The sequence below is a fragment of the Parasteatoda tepidariorum genome, chromosome 6 (genome assembly GCF_043381705.1).
Source record: "Parasteatoda tepidariorum isolate YZ-2023 chromosome 6, CAS_Ptep_4.0, whole genome shotgun sequence".
Classification (NCBI taxonomy): Eukaryota; Metazoa; Arthropoda; class Arachnida; order Araneae; family Theridiidae; genus Parasteatoda; species Parasteatoda tepidariorum.
In genome coordinates, this window is record NC_092209.1 from 15,254,163 (window position 1) to 15,273,482 (window position 19,320).

The 19,320-nt window shown below is 32.2% G+C and overlaps 2 protein-coding genes across 3 annotated transcripts in view; one reads left to right on the top strand and one right to left on the bottom strand.

The window, feature by feature from the left end:
• LOC107451959 (testicular acid phosphatase homolog) overlaps positions 1–19,320 on the top strand; it is a 539,537-nt gene that overhangs the window by 191,423 nt on the left and 328,794 nt on the right. The gene's annotated exons all lie outside the window — the stretch shown is intronic.
• The window catches only part of LOC107442841 (platelet-activating factor acetylhydrolase-like), a 164,406-nt gene that overhangs the window by 125,372 nt on the left and 19,714 nt on the right, over positions 1–19,320 (bottom strand). The window contains exon 2 of the mRNA XM_043044717.2: positions 18,910–19,021. Coding sequence (XP_042900651.1) covers positions 18,910–19,021 — 112 coding nt within the window. The remainder of the gene's footprint in view (positions 1–18,909; positions 19,022–19,320) is intronic.

Sequence of the window (19,320 nt, forward strand, 5' to 3'; positions counted from 1 at the left end):
AGAGACGCAACATTTTAAAACAACCATCCTCTTTTTTACCACTCTCGGCTCTTGGTCTCCCAGAAAAGAACCAATAAATAATAATCGTTTGGTACGCTATCTAGTGGCTAACTATTAACTAATACAGTTGTTTCGGAGTTCCTATCCGAATTGGCTTTCTACTCCTTCATCGAAATTTATATAAATTGGAGGATGGGAAGGGTGGTGCTGTATTTAACTAAAGTTAAATCTCAAGTTGAGGTACATAATTTAGAGTCTGGGTTACATGTGAAGTAAAATCACAGTTTGATACATAAAAAAATCATACGAATACAAAAAAAGAGTTAAAAAGGTGGGGGGGGGGAAATACATGTATATACACGAGGGGAGATCTAGTGGCTAGTTTTCTTACAATGTATGCTACTACCCTACTTACTGTAACTTCCCTCTTATTTAATTTCTCTTTTTATCAATTCTAGTCTCGAATACCTAAATCATGATTGGTTAGGATCTTATAATTCTTTTTGAAAAACAATGAATTGAGAGCAATAGTTCTACCACAATATATGTTTATCGAACGTAGGCAAATATTTGATTGAGCTGTATATTGGATGAGTGCTCTACCGATATTTTTTACTTTTTATAAAGACACCCCTTACTTTCTTGTATAATAAAGATCAGCTTTTCGCGGATAGAATTTTCCGGTAGATCGAAAATACTGAAAGCGCTTTAGGTACTATTTCTAATGAAAATAAATCAAACATGGATTTTTCATCGACAGAAATTTAACGCAGGGCTGCCAACCATTTCGTTTTTTGTAAAATAATTTATAGAGTTGTAGAGAGTCAAAAGCGAAATCTTCTTGAATTTTGGCTAATTGCATAAAATAAATTGTGATGGCACTAATATTTTATAATCATTTTCTGGAAACTAATATAGGTATTTATTCCGAAGACCGTGAAAGTATCGCCAAACTACCATTGGTACCCATGGCTGCCAACTACTACGTTTTTTGCACAATATTTTATAGAACAGTTAGAGAGTCAGAAGCGAAGGCTTCTTGAATTTTGTTTAATTGCCGAAAATAATTTCTCCTGNCATACCCTCCAACTGCTACGGAATTTCCGTAGTTTCAGAAATCTTCTTTTCAGACGGTAGCAAAATTAATGTCTTAATATTTAAAAAAAATTAATTTTAGCGTAACTTGTCCACTATTACTTATAAAAGTGCAGGCCATATGTCTAGATTCTTAATTTCTGATAAAAGTTTTATGAGAGATCCATTTGCTTTAAAAATTTCTACTTTGGTTCGCTACCACTAGAAAGACTTATTTTCAAAATCGTCACGAACTTATTTTCCCAGACTTATTTTCAAAACCACAATTAACAAAATAAACATGATGATTGGGACAAGGGCCGCTGGGAGGCCCGCCAGCTCAAACATCAAAAGAAGAAGCCTGGGATTTCAGCAATGCTCATAGCTAAAAGTGGCAGTAAATGCTTCTGCTACTGTCGTCTTACGTACTGTGATAATAAAAATCTGCATACCAATTTAGTTTGCTAATACGGATACTGTGGAATTGATTTCAGTATATATGACAAAGTAAATGTGTCTTTAAGTTTCGACGTAAAGAACATTAAAGATGTGTCAAAAAGCTGGATATTAAACTATCTTTTTATACATTCCTGCTAATCATAGGTATGAGTTTTCTTCTGCGAAAATCATTTAACACTGCTCTTCATCTACCTAACTTGATTTCTGGGAATCACTCCATATTTAGAAAAAAATTTAATAACTTGTTGAAAGATATTTCTAGCATTTCCCCCCTTGCAATGTATGGAAATCTAATTTAACCTTTTGTCCCTGATGTTCCCGCTAAACCCCCTCACCTTGCTTCTTATCGTCCTTCTTTTTGTTATCTAGTTCAAACTTGTTTCTCTATCCTGATTGGTTAAACCACTTAGCACGTCTTAAGCTCGTTACTTTTCTAATGTCATTTTAGTGTTTACTGTTTAGATACCGAAGAAGGTTCTTGTCTGTAGAACCGAAACTATAGAATATCCAATTTCCACACTTGATTTGCGTTTTCTTCACATTGTTTTTGTTATTTTAGAGTACATTCCACATCACTGTGAACCTTTTACCCGACTTTTTATATTAAAGTGATAAGAAAGTGACTTGTAAAAAGCGTTACAGTAGTATATGAAAACTAAATGACAATTTATATTATTAGCCACTCTTTTCTTTCAGAAAATGCCAGCTTCTTTTTTATTTCTAGGCTTAATCACAAAAACACAAATCATTAATAGCTTATCGTGGAAAAGAATTATTAAATTCTAGACAAACAACAAACTAAGCAATGGATTTATCACTGTATATGACTTTAAAAAATTGATAAATTATCATGAAGTTAAACTCTTAATCTGTGTTCTTAACGGCTCTTAAAAACTCGATTACATGTATTCAAACTACTACGCTTTGTTTTAAAATATTTTAAAGTGTGATAGAGATTTAAAAACTAAAACTTTCAGAATCTTCGGTAATTTTGACCACGATGGAGGAGGATCGAAGTGGTGTTAAATGTGAACTTTTACATTTCTTATACGCAGTGGTGCGGAAACTTAGTTTAAATGAATAAAAAATCTATACATTAAAACATTAACTTAGCTACCACTGAAATAATTCTTACAAAAAGCGTTAAAGTCTTGCATATATACTTTAGCCGCAACTTTCATTACGTAGTTACACCAAAAATTTGTCATTATAATTATATTTGGTGAACTTATGGGGTGTCCAAAAGTAAAGCATATTTTTAGACAGGACAAAAGTGTGAAATTATGCTTAAACTTATACGCACCATTGTTGCTTTTGTTAATGAGAGCAATGATCATATCACTGCAAAGAAATGATTTCGATAAATAAAATGATCAAACATAACTATCGATGCCGCAGTGAAAATGTTTCTGCTACAGCTGTTGCAACAATAGAAACTTTGTTTTTTGTTTAGATAAACATGATCTGTATTAATAGCTCTACAAACTCCTAACTCGACAAGAAATCACTTTCCCATAAACTTTAGAAATAAAGGTGTGAGCAAGAAAAAAAAATTCTGATGATCTACTTCTGGGAAGCTAATAAGTTGTACAGGCCGTCGAACTAAATACGTTGACCTCACGTGAGCGGCATGGCATTACGGTTTTTCTCACCTCAGGGAGGAAAGATCAATCATACTCACGAGATCACGTGAGGGACACAGATTCAAGTTCAGTCACGTGTTCCCGGCACTCGAGTAAGTGGAACAGCAACATCTCGAACGTCCGAAGAATATTAATGAAATTGTTGGGAGAAAAAAAGCCACTTTCGAACAATTGCATTGTTTGCTGGTAAAAGAGAAGTTTCTGGAAGAGAGTTTGACGTTTAAAATTAGGTAAATTGCTTCGGTGTCATTAACTGTAACTGCGAAGAATAATTGTTTATTTGTCCAGCTCAGCTAATTAGGATTTTTCTTAAAATGAATTGTGATGACTTTGGTATAAGACTTAAGCCTAACTCTGAGAGTGCATCTCTGATCAGACACAAAAGATTTTACTACTACTTTACTTGCGACATTTCGTTCCATAAAAACTCTCGAGATCTGTCGTAATGGAATATGTCGTCTCGGAATTTGTCATGATGAGCAAATGACAGCTGTAACAGTGATCTGCNAAAAAAAAAAAAAAAAAAAAACAATTGAAACGTTTCCTGGAATGTTACACCTTTCTCTTGATGTATTGATGCAGAATTAACTCACGAACAATTAGTACACTTCGTAATAATGATGCTCCTTTTTATATTAGATTCAGACTACCAATCAGACCACAATTATCCGATCCGACCACTATGATGGAATAACCAATTTACAAAAGAATCATTTAAGTATAAATCCAATAAAATTAAGAAAGTGGTAGCAAATATATCTCTATTTTCTTTTTAAATTTATGAATATGATTTGCAGACGGAAATGTGTAGGGGTCAGGGAGCTGGCCTTGCATCAGAAAGGTTCTGGGTTCGAATCCCGGGCAAGGCATGGATGTTCTTTCATTCTCTGAACTATCTGTCCTAACTGTGGGAGAAACGCTGGACCACCTAATATGTTTTCTCTGAAAGAGTGGTTGACAAATCTGCCCTTCATATACCTGTATCATTCTCCAGGTGGGCATTAGAAAAACAATGAATATGATCGGCTTGTCTTATTTACTTGTCAACCACCACAAATTCAACTCTCAAATATATGAGATAAATTTCTTCCAATTACTTATAAAAAGGGAATTGGAAAAAAAATCCAATTACTTATAAAAAAGGCTCATGCGCACATCTGGTTCACTTTTGAAATAGTCTGAGCAGACTACTTATAAAAAAACCGTGTGGAGGCTTTCTGATGCGATGACTATATTGCAACCTGTTTATTAGTTTTGACAAAGGAGACAAATTAAGTAGTAAAACTTGTAGCATAGGAATAATTACGCCCTCGCTTTTAAAGTGTCAATACTGCAATAAAGTTGCATTTCATTTGTTACTTTGTTTGTCACTATTTCATCTGTTTTAAATGGTTAAAAAATTACTTAAAACGAAAAAAACTAAACTAAACAATACTAAATTATCTAAAAATAACTTTGCGTAGAATTTGTTTATTTGTTACTAAAAGTGTAACAAGTTGGCATAGCTGATATTTAACTAGCAGGTAATTCATATCTTCCTCCTGTTTACATCAAGTTGATGCGCTTTATTACTACGCCTTTTCAGTCAAGACTGTCCATTTTGTACGCTTTTGTAGAAAATTATACGAGTGGTAACTAAGTTAATGTTTAATCTATTATTCATTTTACTCATTTAAACTTATTCTCTTTAGCTCTACATATAAATAATTTAAACGCTCCTATTCAACACCATTTTTTTTTCATTTATTTCATGGTAAAGTCCTTAAAATGTTCTCAAAATTACCAAACATTCTGAAAGCTTTAGTTTTTAAATGGCTACTACTCTATAAAATATTTTACAAAAAGCGTAGTATTTGGCATCCATATTTAAAAGGTTGGTTGAATTGTTTTAAAAAGTAATTAATGTTTGGGAAGTAATTATACTGATATTTTAAAATATTTTCCGTATCGATCGCTTGGAACAACAATTGGAGTTGTTATTTTCAATCTAAGATTTCATTTTATTAAAAAAAGGTAGTTCCACTCTATTAAATATATTAGTTGTATTTAATTTATAATTAAATCTGAGTCACAAAATACAATGTGTTTTTTGAACAGCTAAATAACATGGGGAAAAAACTAGTATAAATAAATAATACTACCATTTTGTTCATATGCTTGTTTTATATACACAGTTGTTTTATTTACCACTGTTGACTAAAAATGCTGAGTAATAAAATTCAAAATGATGTTTAAAAAAAAATTAGTAAACTTTTTTTTATCAAGATTATTCCAGTTTATTGAAAGAGAATGCAAAAAATGTTTATGTTTTAAAGGTGAATAGTTCGAAATGTTATGCAAAATAATGAAATGTAAATAGTAGTTACGATTGAATAGTTAAAGAGATTTTAAATAAATAAAAGTGAATTGAGTTTCTACCCATTTTTTACATTTATAATCGCCTGTGACATCTCTACATATACACCACTTTATTAGTTACTCAGATAAATGTTCATTAGACAAGAGTTTTATTTGAGGAGAGTATTCGATTAACGTTTTTTCAAAATAACATTTTCTTTTCAAACGCAAAATATTTCAATCCAATGGGATGCATAATTTTAACCATTCGAAAAAAAAAGTGGTAACACAAGTGTTCCATGACTATACTTTCAGAGATGCCAACTGCTCCGGACACGCCAAAATAATTAAATAGTGGTAAATAACTACTGAGTAAATTTTGCAAATATTTGACTAATCTTGCTTGCTTGCTTGCTTGTTTTTTAAAAGGTATAGTATAACATAAGTACTGTAAAGTGGTGAATTATATAACCCTACGAATTATTTAGAAATAGTGGTGGATAAAAATATTCTAAATTGAGTTTATTAAACCAAGAATCACAATTCATAAACTTCCACTTGAAAATATATATTTGCTGTCCGGAGCAAGTTGGCATCACTGTACTTTGAAGAAAGAGAGTTCAATCTATATATTAACACGTTGAATGCCACGCTAATTTTACATGACTTATCGTCTGGCCGAACGGTAAATAACTACGGTACGAACGGTAAATTTTTAAATATTAAACAGATTTTTCTAGTTTTTAAAAGTTTTAGCATGACATAACTGTAATAGGTGGTGAATAATATAAACCTACGAATTTTTTAGAGATATTGGCGAATAAAAATCTACTAAATTAAATTTATTACACCAAGAACCACAATTAATAAATTACCACTTGAAAATATTTATTCGCTGTCCGGAGCAAGTTGGCATCTCTGTGTATATAAATAAAACTATTTTTGTGTGTTCTATATTGCATTAACTACTGCTAAACCATTTTAGTAACCATAATAATGGAAAAAAAATAATTAAAAAATTTTAATTTGTTTTTAATAATCTTGGCTTCGCCGGTCACCGGTGATCCCCCATGGCACTCAACCTGTTAATAACATGAATAAATGTTGTATCTGAAGGTAAATGACAGATCTTTTTTGAGTTTAAAGTAGTAAGAAACAGAACTTTCAAAAAATGGAAAACCTGCTCATTTTTATTAAGCTTATCTCAAAACAGCATCGCTTCTCGAGGAAACTAACTATACCATCTTGTAGGCATATGCATCTACTAACAACGAGGGAAAGAAAAATCGATGAGACATAGGCCCATTTTCATGAGAAAAAAAATTACCAAATTTGAGACAGTACAGTAAAATTATAGATCTTTCACTTAAAAATGAGCTCAAATTAAGAAAATTTATAGGAACTCTATCTGTAATTAAAGAATATAATTATGGAAGAAGAAACACTGACGGTTTATGCCACAAAAATTCTGATAGAAAAGCATAGTTTCTAAGCAATGTATTAGTCCGAAGTGTTGTTAGGAATGAACAGTAAAACAAAAATTCTGTTATCTATCTCTTAATATTTTCTCATTTCTTCGTGTAATTTAGTGTATTTTATAACCGTCTTTCAACAGTTGATTCTTTTTTGGGGGGAGGGGGTTACAATTACGAATGCTCAACTTCGCAGTCTTGTAGTTCTGAACCCACTCCAGAAGACAATGGAGCCTCTTGGACTAAGTATTTGGAGAAATTTGCTTAACGAAAGACTTTTTTATGGAATCCCCGCATTTACGTTCCTTTAAGAGCATTCCTTCCCCGCATTTAAGTTACTTTAAGAGGAAAATCACGAAAACCTCCCATAGCTAGCCTAAAGGCAAAGGGGTTCTTTTCCATGATTCGTCTACCACTGAGGATATTTGATGTCAGCACTGTGGTCGGTACGAGCCAGGTGAAGAATTCGTATCAACCAGCCATCGCTGGGATTTGAAAGTGGTTCACCTCATTGGAAGGCGAAGGTTTTATTCCTTTAGCCACCATGGCCTTAATTTAGCTGATAGATGTCTGAGATTTACTTGAATGGTGTTTATATCCTTTCACACTTTGACGTCAGTGGAGTTCATATACGTTTCGAAATTTTTACGGCCCATGACTGATCGGTCCAGGACTATGCAGTTAATAACCTGTGGTATCTTGGAGAAATGATTGCCAACAATAACAATGACCTGGTTATTAAATGTATGAGTAACTGAACGCATCAATGTTTTTCCTTCGATAATTATAAATTTTAATTACAGATGAAGTTATCGCAAAATTTCTTTATTTTATCCTAATTTGAGACTCCCGGTGGCTGAGCGATAGCGCGTCGCGCTCCCGTGACACAGGTCCTGTGTTCGATCAGCGGGCCGGGCAGGGCTGAGCCAGCTTTTCATCCCTTCACTGGGTCGATAAATGTGTACCAAGCATGCTTGACAACTAAACACCGGAACATCTGCTCCTACACCTCAGAGCCCAAGGTCAAGAAAACTGAGATGGGCACAGTTGGCCCTCGCCCTCTATGGGATGTCGCGCCACTGAGTTTATTTTGAAGGGGCTGAGTTTATTATCTTATTTTGAAGGGAGGTGATCCTTCATTAGTGTCTCAAAAAAGAGAAGGAATGTGATTTCTAATACAGCATTTGAGTGTCCCCTATTGCAATTTTTATCTAATGCAAATGGCACGAGGTCGCATTGAGTATTTTTTTTCACGTGTTAGTTGATGCATTTACCTACAAGATGGTATAGTTAGTTTTTTTAAGTGGTGATGTTGTTTTAAGATAAGCTAAAAAAGATACAGATTTTTTNTGAAAGGTGAAAGTTGGGGTTCAGTATCTTTTACTGAGAGAAAATTAAAATGAAGTAGTGAGATTGAACAAACAAGTTTGAGAGAGAGAGAAGAGGTTTTGTGGCAGACTGCCTCGCCTCCCTTCGAGGTATTACCCCGAGCTTCACAGGTGCACAGTAGCCACATAGCCCCAGGGAAAAGGGGAAATACATAATAAATGCGCAAAATTATTTACAAGTATTTACAGCTATTTACAAAATTTACGGGACAAAACTCCGTCGGATAGGAAAAAGGCGGTTGCCGGGCTATATTTTATGTTGTCTTTGATGAGCTCAAAATCAAAATTTTTGAAGTAATTGCACGTATGACAAGAGAGTGCATCTCTGAAGAAACTTGCACATAGTTCAGCTATGTGCTCATCTATTTTGTTGATTTTTAACTCTCGTCTTAGATCTCTCATTCTCATGGATCTGGTTTTTTCCATGTAATTAGAGGAAATTTGAGATATATATTTGAGAATCGAATTTGTGGTGGTTGACAAGAAAATAAGCAAACCATTTATATTCTTAATTTAAAAAAATTTTTAGGGATATATTGTTACCACTTTCTTAATTTTACTACATTTTGTATTAAATGGTTCCGCAGAAAATAAGTTTACTTTCCGTTCGTCGCTTCCCGTTGTATATATATATTTACTTTTACCAAAGTTTAAATTCATCATATCGTTTTTCTCGTGTATATATTTAACCCAGACTCGATTATTTTATGCTAATTCATTGACTTTTACCTTTATCACTTGATAATCGAGAATCTTTTCTTGGCCCTTAAAAGGGCCTTTTATATACTCTCGCACGCTTGTTTCCCGATGTATATATTCTTGTATTCTTAACCAGTGTTTATTTTATTACCCTGTTTATCGTGTATTTTAGCTAACTTAGACAGCGTTCTATTACGCTCAACCCATTGTTTAATCATTGCTCTATTCAACAGGTATACGCTTGCGTAACCTCTCTAACACCTTTCCTCCCTTATTCTACATTCAATTTTAGATGAAGGTGTAGATAGCCATACGGGCTAGGAACACCGTAAGACATAGTTTATATCAGTAAATAAGTTTACCTTTCAGTATTTGTATTATTGTATTTAACCCAGACTGCGGTTTTCTTCGCCTATTATTTTTCGATTAAGCAATGTTTCATTTTTATATCTCACGCTTGCGTTAACTTCTAATCCCTCTTTCCTCCCTTATGATAATTAAATTTTCGGTGGAGATGTAGATAGTCCTTCGGACTAGGGACACTGAATAAATAAGATTAAATCGGTAATAAGTTTACCCTCATGATGGTCTGACAGGACATTCTTTAAGAAACGGTGTGGAGGCTTTCAGTTATAGGAGGTGTACAGAAAATGAAGTTTGTTTTCTAGGGGAAAATTGCAGATTTTTTTACTGGTATCCTTGAAAAGGAAAGAAGACCATTGTCATTTCACTCTGCCAAATTAGAGATTAAAAGAATATTCAAACAATCGTTTGGCGATGCAGCCTTAATTTCCTGCCGGAAGATGTGCTTTCTCTGTGAAGAGACTCATCTCGTACTTTTGCCGTATCAAATTTTAGACATTCGACCAGACATGGCTGTCTTCGAGCCTATTTGCATCGTTGACTCACCTCAGCGTAGTTTTTGCGATACTGGACAGAACATGACTGTGGCTCATCTCGACGAATACCCTGTTTAGAGGGAATTGATATGTACTGTGAAAAAGTTTTGGAGAGACCGTATTCAAATGACGTGATAGCCAATAGACTGGAAAATGTAAAATAAATAACTTTTTCTTGCTTCAGTACCAGCAATTTTGAAATCCTTTTATAGGATTGCAATATTTACAATAAGAATGCTTTTTTTTTTTAATTATAGTAGTATTTAAATTAAAGATAAGTCCTTACGCTCAATTCGGTCATATGCAAAATTTTCATGGTTAACAATTATAGAAACTTAAACATGATCTTTTAAATTATGCCTACAGTTTTTTCCGGTGTAAAATCTTCGAAGTCATTAACTGCTAAAAGAAAGATTGTTTGCATAGAACTAGTATAGAAGTGTTTGATATATCTTATTCAAGCCTTGTAGAAGCTTGGTTTTGTTTAATCTGAATTAATATTTTCCTTTTTAGTTACCACTTGATCCACCCCCTGTCCCAAAAGAAAGAAGACTATCAAATTATTTTTAGTACTCAACTATGTATTTTTAATTTACAATCACGGGTACCTAAAGAAAATAATTCCCATAATTTCTCTCCGTTGGAATGGAATTCCTTTTCGTTGAGGGCAATACTGTCAAACTCAATACTAACAACCATCAGTACTGAATGACTGGGGCACGCACAAGCCGCCTTTGAGAGACGACCATGTACCGATCATTTTGCAGGGTTGCCAACTACTACGCTTTTTGCATCATATTTCATAGAGATAGAGTGGTAGACGATTAAAAACTAAAGCTTTCAGAATTTTGGTAAATTTTCTAACATTTTAAAAACTGCACTACGAAAAAGCTGAAACAAACTGGCGTTTCATATGAAGTTTTAAATCATTTACATGAATGGTGAGTAAAATAACTTTAAGTCAAATTTATAAAACAAAAAAAATCACACATTAAAACGTTTACTTAGCTATACGACAGAAAGTAAAAATTTCGCGGAAAGTGCAGAAAATCGGCAGCTGTAAATCTGAATCTGGGTGGGCTTCCATTTGCCACTATGTACCAACCCTCAGCTCTTCACAACATCTCAGCCTAACACATCCAAAAAGAGAGAAGGCCTCAGTACGGGTTACCATAAACAAGAAATTTGATCATTTACTAGTCCAAACGTAATGTCATCCTTCTTAACCCCCACTGCGCAGTTTAGTAACCCAAAAGTAATGGCATCTTCCTTATTTTTCCTCCTCTGACGAGTTCCTTATGTTCGTTGCGTCGGACTACTAAATTCTACTGTGCTGAAACCTTCTCTCTTTTAAGAGGTATTGCTCAGCCAGTGAGTCTTCGCTGCTCACATAAACGCAGATTTAGAGATAGCAAAAATATTTTTAAAAAATTACAACTAATGAAAATGAGCAATTTTATACTACGTAGTTCATGTTGACATTTCTTGAATTTGTCAATATGAATTACGTGGATGTGACATTTTTGTTGCGAGAAAATATTTTAGAACTCATGTCTTCAAATTAAATTTATGTAATATACACGTAAAATGGAGAATTATTTTTAGCTTGGCGCATTTAAAAAAAAATAATAAATAACTTACACTACTTTACGAAGCAGAGAACTTTACGAATTTTTCACCTTATTGGTCACTAACAAAATATTACTTCCCATTGGATTTCTAAACCAGGTAAAGTGGTCTAAAAAAATTGCAATCGGAATATTGTTAACTCATCAATTTTTATTGCTAATTGTATATATTTTTCATCTGTGCATAAATGCTATCCATTCTTTAGTGTATTTTATTCTTTGTAATGCTTTTTCACTTGTATTTCACTTACCTTTTTTACTCAATCAAAATTTCCGACGTTTCCCAATAATTTGACAGAGCGCCATTCACTCTTTTCGAGAATGGATTTTCCAAGTGGTAGTAAAACAATTACCGAAAAACTATCTTCCTCAAAAATATATTTATATTTTAATCAGGTTGAAATTCGCTATTGTAATGAATAAAATGCTTTTATATAACGCNTGGCAACATTCACTCTTTTCGAGAATGGATTTTCCAAGTGGTAGTAAAACAATTACCGAAAAACTATCTTCCTCAAAAATATATTTATATTTTAATCAGGTTGAAATTCGCTATTGTAAAAACTAATATGCTTTTATATATTTGTTATAATTATTTACATATAGTGGTGGTCAAACTAATTTAAAATTATTATTATAATTCAAAAAGTTTAGTCAAATAACATGAATTTCGCTAGCACTTTAAATATAAAAATAAAATCTTCCGGGAAAACCGGAAGAATTGGCAGCTATGCACTCCATTTTGCGCCCTGTAACTTTAACTGTTTTCATGTATATTTTTCTCTTTTATTTTCAAGATGGATAAGAAAAAGGTCGCAACTTTACCTGTTTTCATGTAAATTTTTCTCTTTTATTTTTAAGATGGATAAGAAAAGGGTCGCTACTTTAACTGCTTTCATGTAAATTTTTCTCTTTTATTTTCAAGATGGATAAGAAAAGGGTCGCAACTTTAACTGTTTTCATGTAAATTTTTCTCTTTTATTTTCAAGATGGATAAGAAAAGGATCGCAAGGCATCAGATGCCCATCTCTAATGTAAATGGTGATCTCTCCGGGTTTCCGCGGTCCTTGAAAAATTTTAGTAGTGGTAGTAAATTTAAGTTAACGTTAAAATATATTTCTAATTTTCACATACCACTTTATCATTAAGTGGAACAGCACCGTGGAATTTTCATGCCTACATACTTTTTTTGGGAAACAATTTTTAGTGGTGGTTACATAGAAATTAGAACAACGACATTTGTTTTATTCGAGGAACCACTTTTTAAAATTTTCAAGGCCCGCGGGCGAATGTTTTTACCCAAAATTTTAATTTGAATTCTAGTTAACTACCACTGGGGAAAATCATCCTCGAAAGGACTGAAAGTTAGCAGGCATGCTCTTATAAAGCGGCCATCAGAACTACCAATTTAAATAACCATAGCTGCCACTGGCTGCTACGTCATTTAATGCAATCATCTCGCTACTCGGCAACAAGATATTCAATACAATATTTATATATAATAAATTAAATTTTAAGAAAAAAGTTGTAACACATACGACTTTTTTTTTTCCTAATATATAACTTTTCTGTCACATATTGCATACCTGCCAACTCTTCCGGATTTTCCGGAAGATTTTATTTCCATATTTAAAGTGGTAGTAATTATATACTATTTTTTCTTTTAGAAACTTAATTTTTAAATGTTTTTGATCACCACTATTCTTACAAAAATTAAGCACATATACTAAAATGAGTTACTATCATGGTTGTCAACTTAAGTTTTCTCAAATACAACATATTTGTTTGCTTAAAATTGAAGTTTTAATTCCATTTTAATACCACTGGGAAAAATAATAATGGAAGGGATTAAAAGTTGGCAGGTATGCATATACTGCGATGCCACAGGCGACTGTTTATGTAAAAAGTGGTAGAAACTCAATTCCCTTTGTTTTAATTATTATCTCTTTATTTATTCAATGATATATACCACTATAATTTACATATCATATAATTCATATAAATAGTTTTATGTGTCAATTATCTACTGTATCCTAAATGCCATATGCCCTTAAAAAGTGCTAATTTTAGTCTTCCATTGGCAACCTTCGATATTTTATCTTACTAACATCGTTTCAGGGAATATTTTTCCCAATGGTGGAAAAAGGCAAACATAAATATTTCAATAAATTAAGAATAGTGAACACCGTTGCATGTAAACAATTTAAGATATCAGCTTGTTACAAGTTTTTCGAATTAAGTGTAGTAAAATTTCTGCTTGGTTAAATAATTTCCACTTTAGTTCAATACCACAAGAAAAAGTATTTTGCTTGAATTGAAAAGTTTATACTGATGATATCTAGAGAATTTCATGCAAAAAAGTAACCTTAAATAATGTCGCTAAATAATATGCATACCTGCCAACTCTCCCGCATTTTGCGGGAGATTTTATTTTCATATTTAAAGTGGTAGTAAATATATACTATTTTTTCTTTTATAAACTTAATTTTTAGATGATTTTGATCACCACTATTCTTACAAAAATGAAGCACATATATTAATATGCGTTACTATCATGGTTGTCAACTTAAGGTTTCTCAAATACAACGTATTTGTTTGTTCAAAATTGAAGTTTTAATTCCATTTCAATACCACTGGGAAAAATGATAATGGAAGGGATTAAAAGTTGGCACGTCTGAATATGTAAATTTTAATTAAACAGAGTTCCCCTATTCGGCCAACTCTTCTGAATTTTTCGGGTGATTAAATTTCAGTGTTTAATGCGATTACAAAATTAATATATTTATACTTTATTTTTATTTGAATAAATGTGATTTGAAATAATTTTATTTATTAGTGCATTTAAAAAAAATTTGAAATATGTTATATACCAGTAGTCAATAAATTTAAAAAGAGATAAAAATTTAATTTAGTTATTATATCCTGCATTAGTCAATCGCAACTAACACTACAATTCACATTTCAAATTATCCATATTTAAAACAAAAACAGTATTTTAAATCACCTCGAAGGGAGGCGAGGCAGTCTGCCACAAAAACCTCTTCTCTCTTTTAAATTTGTTTGTTTAATCTCGCTACTTAATTTTAATTTTCACTCAGTAAATGTCACTGAACCCCAACTTGTACCATTCATTTGCGCTTCGGCGATTTATTATTTATTCCCACTCAGATGAATTAGTTAGAGCCTCTGGCGGGGCTGATGCTAGGATAACCACCACATATGAGATGAGTATTTTAAATCACTTTCAACAAATAACTGAAGTTACCTATGCTAACAAAGGTTGCTAATTTTAACCCTATGACAGATTAATTCTTGATATCTTTGATTGCACTGTAAACTACAACTCGCAACGGAATATTGACAGAGAAGACAGCTGCTCTGGATAATCCCAAAATAATTTTTAAAAAACGGTAAATAACTAAAAACTAAATTTTGAAAATATTTGACTATTTTTGCTTGCTTTTTAAGAGATATAGCATGAAATAACTACCAGAGATGCCAACAGCTCCGGATACGATAAAATAATTTAAAAAACGGTAGATAACTACAAATTAAAATTCGCAGATATTCGGCTAATTTTCAAAGGTTTAGCAAGACATAACTGAAATAAAGTGGAGAATTTTATAAGCCTTTGAATTATTCAGAAATAGTAATTCATAAGAACCTCATAAATCGAATTTATTAAACCAAGAATCACACATTAAAAACCTACCATTTGAAAATATTTAGACGCTCTTCGGAGCAAATTGGTATCTCACACCTACCAACATTCACTCTTTTCGAGAATGGATTTTCCAAGTGTTAGTAAAACAATTACCGAAAAACTATCTTCCTCAAAAATATATTTATATTTTAATCAGGTTGAAATTCGCTATTGTAAGGAATAAAATGCTTTTATATAATTGTTTTAATTATTTATATGTAGTCTAGGTCAAACTGATTTAAAAGTATTATTGTAATTCAAAAATTTTAGTGAAATAACCTGAATTTCGCTAGCACTTTAAGTATGAAAATTAAATCTTCCGGTAAAACCTGAAGAGTTGGCAGCTATGGTATCTCTGAATTACTCTCAAGTGGTGAATTACATATGTCTACGAATTATTTAGAAATAGTAGTGGATAAAAATATACTAAATTGAATTTATTAAACCAAGAATCATAATTGATAAACTACCACTTTAGAATATATTTATTTGCTGTCCGGAGCAAGTTGGCATCTTTGCGTTGAAGACGTCTAAGGCACGTCAATTATTGTTTTGACATAAGAAACAAATGACGTATCCCCGAATTCTTCGTATGTCAAGGGGTTAATATCTTTAATAAGACTTTGAATTTTATTAGACACTTTTTTTTTTAAACATTTTTAGTCGAGTGCGGCAGTCCTACTATAAGTGTGTTCATATGTAAGCCAAACCTCAATGAAATGTAAATTTACAATGTCCATTACCGCCTTGAATGCTATGGGGGTGACCGGCACTGAGTTTGTTCGTAGCGCCGTGGGTGTCACCGGTGATCGGCGAGGCCAAGATTATTAGAAACACATAATTCAAATAAATGTGTTATTTTTAATATTATTATCATTACTAGAATGGTTTGAAGAAATTAATGCAATATAGAACACAGAAAAATAGTTTTATTTTAATGCACAGAGATGGAAAGCGAATAAATATTTTCAAGTGGTAGTTCATTAATTGTGATTCTTGGTTTAATAAATTCAATTTAGTAGATTTTTATTCACCACTATTTGTGAACAATTCAAAGGCTAATGTAATTCACCACTTTTTTCATATATCTTATGCCTAACGTTAAAGTCTTAGTCGCCCAAGGGCAATATAGATAGACATACCCTCCAACTTATGAGGATTTTGAAAATAATTCTTTCTAGTGGTAGCGAACCAAAGTAGAAATTTTTAAAGCAAATGGATCTCTCATAAAACTTTTATCAGAACTTAAGAATCTAGCCATATGGCCTGCACTTTTATAAGTAATAGTGGATAAGTTACGCTAAAATTAATTTTTTTTAAACATTAAGACATTAATTTTGCTACCGTCTGAAAAGTTGATTTCTGAAACTACGGAAATTCCGTAACAGTTGGAGGGTATGTAGATAGATGAAGAAGTCACATACTAAACCTTTTAAAAAAATTTGAGAAATCTAATATTTGTAAATTTAGATTGTGGTTAGTTACCGTTTGGCTAGACGGGAAAGCCATGTAAAATTAGCGTGGCATTCAACGTGTTTAAACGGCAATTCTCTGCCATTCGAAGAAGAAAAAAAACTTTTTGACCAGCGTAAGAATTTGTAGATATGGGTATTATGACCGATTTTAAAAATGGTAAAAATAACAAATCGAATATCGATCATTTATGCATTAATAACTTTAACTGGCAGAATAAGTTAGATAACACAGGGGAAAAGTTTCATGAGATTTTTGCGTCGCTGATTTCATATCTAAAATCGATTTCTCTTAGCACACTATACTTTTTTTGCAATTGAATAATATATTTCTAATCAGGTTTTTTTATAATTCAGGGAAGAGTATAGTAAGTTTCTCCACTCCTCTCATACGTAAAGCGTAGTAGGAAGAAAGAGTTAAGACTTTTCAAAGCATATTAAGTGAAAAATAAAGAAATACACGATTCTCGAAAAAAATTCATACGTGTATTCTTATCAACTGAATATGAATTTTATGACAGTAAATTAATCTGAGTAACGATAAATAGTTTAATTCCACTGATAAAGGGTGCAAGTAAAAGAAATTTTAAACCATTTAATTTTTTTCCGGATAGGTAAACAGCCTTATTTTATATTAAAAATTTTAAATAAAATATGCTTTTTATGCTGTGTTAAACCAGCTCCTTCTATAACTGAAAGCCTCCACACTGTTTTTTGTAGGTAGTCGGATCAGACCACTATGAGGGTAAACCAGTTATTTAAAGAACCATTTAATATGAAATCTATTAAAAATTAGAAAGTGGTACCAAATATATGTCTAAAAATTTGTCTAATTTATGAATATAATTGGTTTGTTTTATTTACTTGTCAACCACTACAGATTCAATTCTCAAATATATATGATAAATTTCTCTCAATTACTTTCAAAATAGAAATTGGGTTCCTGCGCACAAGCGGATCGCTTTTTGAAAAATCTGCGTAGACTACTTATAAGAAACCGTGTGAAGTAATGGTTAAACCCATGTAACCTCTTAACCAACTAAGCGCTGAGCTTTGATCAAGAATTAAATCAAAGAGTGTCTACTCTACCTAAGAAGATACTAGCGTTCACGAACATCAATTATGATTTTTGCAGTCTGTTACCGTACATGCTCCGTTGCAAAGCTTTCGGTCTAGTTTATGGGTATAGAGGTATCTGAGTGTGGCGACTTTCAGGAACTGACACTTTATTTCGATTTTTAGGAAAATATCTTTTAGTGGTAGCTAAATTATTACTGTTATATTTTAATTTGTTATTCTTTATTTCGTAAATTGGATTTAAAGTTATTTTTCACACAACGACACGAATATGACTCAAAAATTCATGTAGAAATCTTTCTTACAGCTGTCTCATTGTGAGATTTTTAAAATTTTGACAAATTTTTCAAGAATTCTGAACGCTTTAGTTTTTAATTATCTACCATTCTTTAAAACAGACCTACCAAGTTCTCCAGTTTTTTTTCCGGAGATTTTTCCACATATTTAAAATGGTAGCCAAACTTCCGCCGTAACGTTTTTTTTTTACAAAGATTTTGAGCATCACAATATTTAAGCAATCAAGAGAATTAATTAAATTGCAAGCAGTACAATCCTTAAGTGATTAAGCAAAAATTCAAAAACTTTTGCTTACTTAATTATTTTCTGACAAATATTTTAAAATCTGGGATACATAAAATGCAAAATCACTTGCAAGAGAGTAAAATTTACAAGTTTTTCAATTTCTTTCACTTTAGTTATCAAATAATGTTTGGTTTTAAAAATGAATCATGTACAATATAAATCATGGTGGTAGTTTCTATTTTAGAATTAAATAGACTAAATAAATCAAAAAAGAGTTTATACCGCTTAGTGCATTTTCAGTTACCGATGGTATTCTATCACTGCTAATAATGTGGAGAGCTAGAACAATCGAATTTAGCAACTCTTCATAAAATATTTTACAAAATGTGTAGGATTTTGGCAGCTCCGCTTTTATATTAGATTAAGTAACTGAACATACGCTGCTTGTTACACTGTATTGGTAGAAACTAGTTCTAACCGGAAGATAAAATGTCTCTTTTTTTTAAGGAATAATCACAACAAACAACAAAACTTACCAACAAACGTTGGGTAGGACTTGCTGAAAAGGGGTGGCCACATCTTGAAGAACATTCCGTAGCCTTTGAGGTATCGTTTGTGTGGAAGCCATTCTGGACACTTATTTTCAACCTGTACAAAATAGAAGACAACATTGAATATTTGTAAAATAAGATTTTTTCAGCATTTTAGTTTAATACAATATCTGGACTATAATTGCTTGATCCTTTTAAGGAAATTGTTTTACCACATTTAATGCACTTTGTGTAACAGTGTTTTTTCAAAGCTCTGCCACCAAAGAAAATAACAAAGCCATAGTTTAAGTGCCTTTCACTCGAAGCAATCTGATGGTTTTAAACTATATGTATAATCTTGCCATGAAGAATTACCAGGACTTTGGAACGTACAAACAACTTAAATATTTTAGAAGT